The sequence below is a fragment of the Triticum urartu genome, chromosome 6, assembly GCF_003073215.2.
Source record: "Triticum urartu cultivar G1812 chromosome 6, Tu2.1, whole genome shotgun sequence".
NCBI lineage: Eukaryota > Viridiplantae > Streptophyta > Magnoliopsida > Poales > Poaceae > Triticum > Triticum urartu.
This window is the reverse complement of record NC_053027.1, coordinates 513,904,789-513,915,482: the sequence shown is the minus strand read 5'-3', so window position 1 is coordinate 513,915,482 and position 10,694 is coordinate 513,904,789. Positions and strand designations below refer to the sequence as shown.

Here is a 10,694-nt window from a genome sequence, read left to right as displayed (position 1 = left end):
TATTTTTTAAATTCCTGAACATTTTTTGAATCAATGGTTTTTTAAAATTAGTGAAAAATTCGCAGAAAAGTTGATTTTTTTGAGAATTTTCTAAAATTTCATGGATATTTTTTTAGATTCGTGATCGTGAATATGTTTTGTATACATGATCATTTTTTCAAAATCAAGAACATGGTTTTATTTCCCGACAATTGTTTTCCAAATTGTAATTTTTTTTATAATTTTCCAAAATCTTTGTAAAATTACCAACATTTTTTGAAACCACGAAAATTTTATGATTTTTCAAACATTTTTAAGATTCGTAGACATTTTATGATTTCTCGACCATTTTTTTTCCAAAATCTGCAACTTTTTAAAAAAATTCAATCTTGAATTAACTCAAAAAAGAGAGTAAAAAACAGAAATAAGAAAAGAAAAGAAAAAAAAATGAAGAAAAATAGAGATGCCGCGTCCCGCGGGCCGGCCCATGAAGACATTAGGGGGGATGAGATGGGTGAGAAAAAGGAGTTGGAAAAAATGATGAAGGCAGGGTTCGACAGGATGTTGCCACTACGCCACCAGCTCACATGTGCTAAATGATGGGTATCGTACCTATAAAACACTTATAGCGACGGTGTCTTAACAGAAAACGAATCGTTTTTCGTTTAGATGGCATAGCGGGTAATATATGGCAACTTCGAGGATAATGTTTAGACGGACGATCAGAAGCAATACTTGTTTTATTAGTAGGTAGAGATAGAGATTATTTTTTTTTTATTAATTTTAATATATTTTAGGGGAATTCATTTTAATAAAGGATTTAAGGAAAAATGTGTGTAATGAGTCCATTTCCATTACGTTCGGCCCGCTTAGCCTAGATAGTCTGTCTGGGCCACAGTGTTAGGCCTACAATCCCCTTCCCTCTTCTCAGAACCCACCATAGAAAGGAGCACCCTCCGCGCCGCCGTGTCCGTTTTCAGCCTCCGAATCCCCCACCCCCCGTTGCCTCGCGTTCCCAAGCCACATGATATCCCCCAACCTCCCCCTCCGGCTCCGCCACCTCCGCCGCCTTCTCGCCGCCGCGCCCTGTTCCTCCCCCGCCGCCGCATACTACTCGCGCGCATCCTCCCCGCCGTTAAGCCGCGCTCAGGCCCCGCCCCCGCCCCCGCGGCGCCATCTCCCGGACCTCCCGGCGCGACGGTTCTCCTCCGGGCACGTCCTCCTCCCCACCAACCTCCAGGAGGAGCACGTCGCGTCTCTGTCCGACAGGATCTACGACGCGGTGACGGAGACAGAGGAGGGCTCCAACGAGGGCACGGAGGCCGCCCTCGACGCGCTGGGCGCCGAGCTGACCACCCCGCTCGTGGCCGACGTGATGCACCGCCTGCGCTACGAGGAGAAGCTGGCCTTCCGCTTCTTCGCCTGGGCCTCCCAGCAGGACAACTACGAGCACGAGCACCGGACGTACAACGACATGATCGACATCCTCTCTGGCACGCGGTACAAGTCCCGCCAGTTCGGCGTCCTCTGCGACGTGCTCGACCACATGAAGCGGCACGGCACGAGGTCGGTGCCGGTCGAGGACCTGCTGGGCATCCTGCGCGCCTACACCGAGAAGCACCTCACCAATCTCAGGAAGCTGGCCAAGAAGCGGCGGGTGCGGATGCGCACGCCGCCGGAGACCGACGCGCTCAACATCCTCCTGGACGCCTTCTGCAAGTGCGGGATGGTCAGGGAGGCGGAGACGGTGTTTGGTCGCGTGAAGAAGAAGCTGCAGGGAAATGCCGAGACCTACAGCATCCTCTTCTTTGGTTGGTGCCGCGCCAGGGACCCCAAGAAGGCCATGAAGGTGCTCGAGGAAATGATTGAGATGAAGCACACCCCGGAGAACTTCACGTACATTGCTGCTATTGACTCGTTCTGCAGCGCTGGTTTGATCTCGGAGGCAAGAGAGTTGTTTGAGTTCATGAGGACCGAGGGGTCGAAGATATCCTCTCCCACAGCTAAGGTATATGCTATTATGATTGTTGCGCTAGCCAAAGCTGATCGGATGGATGAGTGCTTTGAGCTGATTTCAGATATGATTAAACGTGGCTGCATGCCTGATGTATCAACCTTTAAAGATTTGATTGAAGGCATGTGCTTGGTGGATAGACTTGATGCTGCCTACTGCATTTTGGAAGAGATGGGGAAGGCTGGGTTTCCTCCTGACATTGTCACTTACAATTGCTTTCTTGAGGTGCTTTGTAGTCTTCAGAAGGCTGATGATGCGCTCAAACTCGCCGAGAGGATGATAGAAGCACACTGTGAACCCAGTGTTCATACTTACAACATGCTGATGGTGATGTTTTTTGCGATGAGAGAGCCACACAGGGCACTCGATATTTGGACTGAAATGGACAAGAGGGGATGTCGGCGTGCTGTTGATACCTACGAAATAATGATTGATGGACTGTTTGATTGTGGAAGGACAGAAGACGCGACCACTCTTCTGGATGAAGTAATAAACCATGACATGAAATTGTCGTACAAGAAGTTTGATTCTATCATGCTGCAGTTGTCAGCTGTTGGCAACCTTGGCGCAATACATCGGCTTTCAGAGCATATGAGAAAATTTTACAATGTTGCAATGTCAAGACGTTTTTCGATCACACAGAAGAAGAAGAGCATTGGTATTAGAAGGAGATGAGTTCTGGAAGATTTATTGTTAGCACGAATAGTCAAAAGCGTACATGAGGTAACCACTTCCCTGGTTTTACTGGCAAGTGCTAACTATTAGTAGCGGTATTAGACGTGTGCTGCATTCTGTACAGTTTTGTTCATCAGTACTTATTTTGCCTACTTTTCCCTGAGCAAGGAGGGCCTAAGTTACATATGGATGCTAATCACATGGATATCGTTTTACCAAAGCGCAGCTAACAGCGACACAATGTACTCTAATGTGTAGTTGTATTGTAATATTTCAAACTTAAACTTTTGAATCAAAATGGTTGCTACAATACTGTGGTAGGCAATCACGTTTTGGTGGCTAACACTTGCGTTTTGTATATTGTTTCAATGGAATTCCCCTCATATCTTACTCCCTCCGGTCCATATTACTTGTGTGTTAGATACATCCGTATCTAGACAAATCTGAGGCAAGTAATATGGATTGGAGGGAGTACCACTTGTCGGCTGCCGACCCCTTCTCTAAAAATCTGTTTGCTGCCTGAGATAAATTCAATTTAACCTATGCTACAGTACATTGTAGATGGATCAGTATAAGCGACAAACCAGCGTGTTTCAATCGACTTTAGTTTTATCCTTATAACATACCTGCATTTGCTGGTATAGCTTGGTTTGCAGTCCTACCTTACCCCACTCCAAAAACCAGTTCACTGCCTTGAAAGAAATGCAGAGAAACCTATGTGGCAATAAAGATATACTAATACTAATAGCTGGGTTTCTCTCGCTATTTTAATTTAAACAAGCTATGATGTAAATACTCTGGAACCTGGACCGATTTTTTATTTTACCTACTGAAATATGAAAATCCCTTACTTGATTACTTTTATTTTAAACGCTTTCTGTTGTAAAGCTCTGAGTTTTCCTTTTACTTGACCAAGATGAATTAGCTTAATGGAAACTTAGTGTAAAACTTAATGTTTGTGTTATGCAAGTAGCCAGCTAAACCAATCTACTGCCTAAACCAATTTGCCCTTTGTTGGTTTTCCCGTTCCACACATATCTTTGGTCTCTTCAGGCAAATAAATGATGTTCTTTTCTTCTATTGCAGAAATCACAAGATTATATATTGATTAATGATAATACGCTAACTCTCACCGAGTAAAGTTAAAAATACCAATTCTTGAAAACTTGCATACTTGAGGGCAGAGAAAATGCAGGACAAGATGGTTAGTTGTAGCAGGTTTGAGCAGATATAACTAACTGTAGCCAATCATCGCCATCCTGGCTGTAAGCAGTAGGGAGATGAGAACTTGAATCGTAGCAGTGGTGATCTAGTTCAAAAAAGTACTTAAGGCAGTAACTAGTTTCAGTAATGGTGTCTGGTGTTTTTCGTTCCGAAGCGTAATTATTGGTGGTATATGTGCTTCTGTGAGATATTTATGTTCATTCTGGTGATGACACGACAAGTTCATCGATTAGACTAACCAAGGACGTAACTTGCAGTTCTTTGGCATTTACTTTCTGATTGGATTTATGGTAAGCCGAGTTATCTATATTATAAAACATACATATTTTTCCTTTTTACAGGGTGGTTGATACAAGTCTGCACATTTTGTCGGAGCAATTTGCAGTGGAAGCAGCAGTGTATGAACCGAAGTAGTTTGCCAAGGAAACAGGCAATGTGAGTATGTTTTCATTTGCTTTATACTGTACATCATAGGCACACCCCATGAAGCTTTTTCCTTAGTTCTCTTGTGGAACCTTTTTTCTTTTTCTTTTTTTGCCTCTCTCTCAAATGAACCACAAAGGCCCAAGGCTGAATTTCCTGTCATCAAGCATGCAATTCAACACAACTTTTCTTGTCTCCACGTGATGACCAAAATCAGTTTCAGATACTCTGGAGTCTCGAGAGCACAGCTTGTCTGGGAACATGTTACTTTTTTCAGGGATACGTCAAAGATTGATGTATCAGAATCATAGATAGAAGGGTGTCGAGAAGGCAGAAAGTAGAATACAATTTTCCACGGCTATGAAAGCCAACACACCCACACAGCAAACTAACTACTCTCCACTAGCCGGAAGGGACCCTGTTCCTCTCAACAGCCCTGCTGCTCTCCAGCTCTGTCCCTCCAGGTGAATCTCCTGGAGCACTTCCTCGGCGGATGGCAGCAGGGCTGTTGAGAGGAACATGTTACTAGCAGACTTAATTCAAGCAGAATCTTACTCATCCAGTTATTAGAACAGAAATGAGGGGGTTCCGGTTTTAAAAAGAGGTGAATGCCAGATGCACTTATTTTCCACAGAAGATCTGCATTTCTTCCTGTGTTATTGGTACACTACAAAAAACAAGAAACACCAATGAGCAAATATGCTTGTATACACTATGGCGATACTGAACAAATGCGGTTGCTTCGCTGGTATTCAAAGCTGTCCACCTCTGAAGAAACTGTCCTGCTAACCATAGCTAGTTTGCTGATCAGCTGATATTAAACTAGGAACACCGGGAAATGGATTAACTATCACGTGCTAGAGTAAACAAATTGACTGACAACGAAAATGCGTCACACATAGCACTTCAGTGTAGCTGAAATTTACTAACTGGATATGCCCTTTTCTCTAAAGTCTTTATTACCAAGCTTTGATGACTGGAGCCAGCTGAAGGATAGATCAGGTTTTATCTTGCTGTTTGTCAGTGTGCTGCACTTTCTTTGCTATACTGATCAATATATTATATTGACTGTCTCTAATTCTGTACTGGAGCGGGCTATACCATCTCTTCAGCTGCCTTGCTTTTGGTAAAGAGCAGCAGCGCTGCTGAATACCCCAGTTGATCCATGTGTACATTGAGCTCATATCATCTATGAATAAGGTTCTCGGTCAAGCTTTTACTAACGGCCATGTGGTGTTTGCCTGTTACAGGTGGCGGCCAGTGTTGTTAAGAACAGAGTGGGCAAAATTTCGTGGCCGGGCTTGGCTTCCTAGCCCCATATCAGCAGTGCTGTGTGACCTGTGAGCAACTAGTCAGCTAGGCGCAGGACAGCATAGCATAGAATAGCTGCATGTTGAGAACCTGGAATGTAATGACGCAGAAGAAATTTTGGGACTGAGAGCCCGGGATACCATCGTACTGCAGCGCAAGCAAATTATCTGAACTCGTGGTTGCCATGCCATGCCGTGCCGTGCCATGGCCCGTCCTCCGACGAGGTGGGTATGCCAAGTTTTCATGAGTTCCGAGGTAGAAATACGTCTGGTTCTGACGGAAAAGAAACCTCTGCCAAGTGATTTCAGTTTCCATCTCATCAATTTTTTTTTTTAAATTAGATCAAGTTTCCATCTCATCGGAGCCGGCCCTTGGGCAGGGGGAGAAGGGTTTGGCCCACGCCTAAATTGAGGCCAGTTATTTCAACATAGGCCCATTCTGTAACATATATTGATATGCAATAATATCTTTGTCCTTACATACAACTAACAGAAAAACAAAACATCCAAGAAACCCTGGTCTATTATTGAGACATGGAACCACAAGCTGAGATGGGTACCCTAATTTCCTGAAATTGGATCAACGGTACCAGCCGTTACTTAGGAATTCACCTTTTTAGGGACCTTTTCTCTGTCCTTGTTGGACCCAAGCACAATACATGTAATTGTAGCATTTTTAAGAAACTTCTTTCAGTTAAAATTAGCAGAAGGCTACTTGAGCCAGGCAGAACACAGATTGGATCTGTTGAGCCTGTTTATACTCAGCAAAATATGTCACATGCGAGTTTCTTGGTCGGTTTTAATGGTTTACAACCACATCTTCACATCTTGCCGTATAGACTTCTTTTTCTTTGGATTTATTTTTATCTTCTAACGACCTAAAGCATCATAGCTAAATTTCAAATATGAAGTTGCTTACCACACATACCGTGTGGTTATCGTATAAACTTTTGCTGTATATACTTATGCAAGTGAAACATAGTCGTTTACTGTTTCTAGTTCTGCACCGGCCATGGAAAGATGTTAGCACATTTTTAGTGTATATGTTATTTAAAGTGAATAGCTGAATTTTGATCAAATGGGTCGAAAAGAAAATCTTCTACAATTTTAAATAAATATTGCCTCCTAAGCAGTATAAATATTGCCTCCTGAGCAGCTCTATATTTTCAAACAATACAAAAAAACTTCTAAGTAGAAAAAAAAAGTGCACAAATGTCGAAATGCACTATTGGTGAGTTGAAGAAATTAGTTCTATTTGCAAATTGTGTAGAGAAACAAAACAGGGTGATCTGTAATTGTGAATAGCGCTACTAGTGTGAGAGCGGCGATTTGGTGCCCGGGCTCATTCTCCTGTGCGTGAACTTCATGTAAAATTTGTGAAGTTTGGACATTTGAGGAGCTTGTGGCCAAAAAGACAGATTTTGGATATCTGAGAAACTTTTGAAAATCACATTGTTCACGTTTGATTTTGTCTTTTTGCCACGAGCTTCTCGAATGTCCAAACTTTACAAAATTTTACACGGAGTTCACGAACAAAATCATCTTGCACCACAAAAAAGAACGTTCTTTCTATTTTAAATGGAGGTATTGTTCACCCTGCTCATCTGAGCCCGGGCTCAGGGTTGAATTATCATACTGGTGTTTACTATTTTAGATTACCATATTGTCTTTTTTGTGTCATTCTAACATGTAGTACAAGCTAGAATCACCTTTTGTTTTTTGGGATGTACAATTTTTTCTAAAGATATTCATGGTGCTTGAGAGTAATCACTCATTCCCTTACACATGCAACACATTTATCTTCACCCACCATCATGTTAACATATGCGGTCACATGTTTGCCATGTTGGACATAAGTTATAGTGATACATAACTATTGTCTCGACACTGAAAAAGGAGAAGAGTGTGTCTTATAGGTCCGGACCCCCATTGGCCGGTGGGCCAAAAACTATAATACCTCCCATTCAAAAAGTTATACTAAGAGAGCGTCAATTAATTTGGATCGAAGGGAACATCATATTTGTAATTCTACCGGGATGCCAAAACTGATCTCGACGGAAAGCAGTAAAAACTTGGGGTCCAAAAGAGACATGTTGACTAGTCACAACACAAGAGACCTCCTGGGTATGGAGTTGTTCCCCTGATGTGGAACCGTTCTCTCTCTCCTGCGCATGGCGACGCTCTCGCGACGGCAGTTCCCAGGCACTGGCGGAGCTAGGGAGGAAGTTCAGGGGGGGGGGCAAATAATAAAACATGCAGACTTGAGGGGGGCGAGTACTAAATTTATCCTTATCTAAATCCTCTAAAAAAATTCCTTCACACTTTTTACCAAGGTTGGGGGGGCCACAACCACCCCAGGAGTACACATAGCTCCGCCACTGTTCCCAGGGGTTTGAGCGTCGTATGAGACCGTGATTTGATCGCATTTTTCTCGCTGTGATTTCTCTCTTCCCCTATTCTTGCCCTGTGCTTCTTGTGGAATCGATAGTTTCTCGTTTCGCTGCCTCATTCGGGGTGATTCAGGGGCAATCCTTGCATTGTTGCCCACCCTTGGCGATGGCGGGACGAGGTCTTGTCGAGGCTACTAATGTGGTGACGACGGGGGATGGTGGATGTACTGGCGCGCAAGTGAATCATCTTCTTTTGGCTGAGAGTGGTGGTGCTTTTGCATCGCCGCCGACCGTCCTGGAAGTCCCTGCCGCGGCCCTTGATTCTACGCGGGAGGCGGGTGCTTCTGGCTCCGCTTCTGGCGTTGAAGACATGATGGAGCGTCTTCGTCTTACAGCAGTCGAGGCGTATCTGGTGATGGTGGATGATGACGACGACGCTGATCTGGTCGACCCGGATTGCGCACTGGTGGGCAAGGTTCTCTCTACCACTATTCTTCACACCAATACTATTTCTTCGGCAATGAGACCGGTCTGGGGTAATCCAAAGGGCCTGTTGATTCACCCGACGGGAGACAACCTGTTTGTGGCAGAATTCAGCAATAAGATGGATAGAGATCGTGTTCTGGAAGGCTCACCATGGATGGTGGGCAAACATGCTATTTTACTCAAGTTTTTTATCCAAATATACAGCCGCTACAAGTGGAGTACAAAACTCTCTGTATTTGGGCATGCATCATGGCCCTCCCGCCCAGATTGATGAAGGCCAAGCTGGGGATGGAATTTGCTAAGACAATTGGTAGGATTGAGCGTGTGGAATCAGATGGGGAGGGATATGTTGGGGTGCTTTCATGTGTGTTTGTGCAGAAATCCTGGTACAGGAACCTTTGGTTCGGTATGTCACTGTCAACTCTGCAAAGACGAAGACGATTGAGCCCTATGATGTTATGTATGAGTGTTTACCTTTCTATTGCTTCTCATGTGGTTTGCTGGGACACTCTTCTTATGCTATGTCCAAACCCGGGGACACGTGATGTGAATGGAGACTTACCTTACGCTGCCAAGAGGTTGTGTGCTCCGGAGGAAATGTCCAGGAGATCCAGTGGGGTCAAGTAGAGCAGCAAGTCTTTTAATTCATCTTTTGATCCCAAGAACCAGAGTAGTAGATCACCTTCTGGTGACGTTGGGCATGTTGATTGTCGTGGCAAGTCTTCCCCTCAATGTAGGGTGTATGACGGGGAAGCTGAGGGGTCCTCTCGTCTCAAGAATAACCAGTCAGGTAGAGGACGTGGTCGATCTTCTCGTGGGCGAGGCCGTGGCCAGACTAATGACACTGGTAAGGAAAGTAAAACGATTCAAAGATTGGTGGACAACGTGTCTGGACAGAAAAGGAAGCCCATCAAGAATCCAGCTGCTCCGAATTTGTCCGATGAGTGTACTTCAAATCTTGTGAGTGATCTGGCAATTGTGGTCTGACAAATCTAGCAAAGATGCTGGCACTTCCACAGAGGTGGGGGATTATGTCTCAAACAAAAAACAACGTACTTCACCTTCTCGATTGGTGGATCCGGCGGAGGCTGCAGAGCAGCCCCGCCAAACGCAATGAGCATTATATGTTGGAACTGTCAAGGATTGGGGTCGTCCTCGATAATTAGCAAGCTTCGCTGTCTTGTGAAGCTTCACCAACCCACCCTCCTCTTTTTGTCTGAAACGAAGATGAGGGATTCCCGTGTCCGTAATTTTATGTGGTCTTTAGGTTTTTCTGGTTGCTTTGCTATCAGTTCAGAGGGTCAAAGTGGTGGACTAGTTCTTTTTTGGAAGGATTCGGTGACTGTACCTCTGAAGGCATGCAATTCGAGATGTATTTATGTTCATGTATCTTCTGACTTGGCTCCTACATGGAGAGCTATTTTTTTATGGGGAACCAAGGAGAGAAGATAGAGTTCATTTGGAGCCTTATTCTGCGTCTGAAGCCGATGTGGAATGGTCCATGGATTATTTGTGGGGATTTCAACGAGGTTCTTTCTCAAGATGAGCACATTGGTCCTCGCGACTGCTCGGAGCAACAGATTGATGTATTTCGTGAGTGCTTGCGGTACTACGAGTTAAGGGACTTGGGCTTCTCCGATCCTAAATTTACTTGGTGCAATTGTCAGGACCCAAACAACCTTGTTAAAGTCCGTCTTGATAGGGCTGTGGTGAACAGTGTGTTTACAGATTGTTTTGATGGTTTATGTGGAGAATATTGTTGCCACTTCTTCTGACCATTATGCCATCCGAATTGGGCTCTCTCATTCTATACAGGAAGATGTGCATTACCCAGTGCAACAAGGTTTCAAGTTTGAGGCTATGTGGCTTCGTGCCACCGATTATAGAAATACGTGATACGTCTCCAACGTATCTATAATTTTGGATTATTCCATGCTATTATATTATCAACCTTGGATGTTTTATATGCATTTATATGCTATTTTATATGATTTTTGGGACTAACCTATTAAACCAGAGCCCAGTGCCAGTTTCTATTTTTTCCTTGTTTTAGAATATCGCAGAAAAGGAAAATCAAACGGAGTCCAATTGACCTGAAACTTCACGGAACTTATTTTTGGATCAGAAGAAGCCCAGAAGACTTGGAGTGCACGTCAAGGGATCAACGAGGAAGCCACGAGGCAGGGGGGCGCG

At 44.2% G+C, this 10,694-nt stretch overlaps 1 protein-coding gene across 2 annotated transcripts; it reads left to right on the top strand.

Moving 5' to 3' along the window:
* The first annotated feature begins 951 nt into the window (after positions 1-951).
* LOC125514704 (pentatricopeptide repeat-containing protein At1g73400, mitochondrial) lies at positions 952-5,938 on the top strand. Of its 2 annotated transcripts, XR_007286585.1 has the most exons (3): positions 953-2,716; positions 4,234-4,327; positions 5,566-5,938. XR_007286585.1 is itself a non-coding variant. In XM_048680047.1 (2 exons), exon 1 carries the CDS (start codon positions 1,004-1,006, stop codon positions 2,666-2,668), a length of 1,665 nt encoding a protein of 554 aa, XP_048536004.1. In that variant the 5' UTR covers positions 952-1,003; the 3' UTR covers positions 2,669-2,716; positions 5,566-5,938. The 2 variants fall into 2 exon arrangements, 1 of the variants encoding a protein (XP_048536004.1); XM_048680047.1 differs by lacking the exon at positions 4,234-4,327 and having other exon boundaries at positions 952-2,716.
* Positions 5,939-10,694: the final 4,756 nt, after the last annotated feature.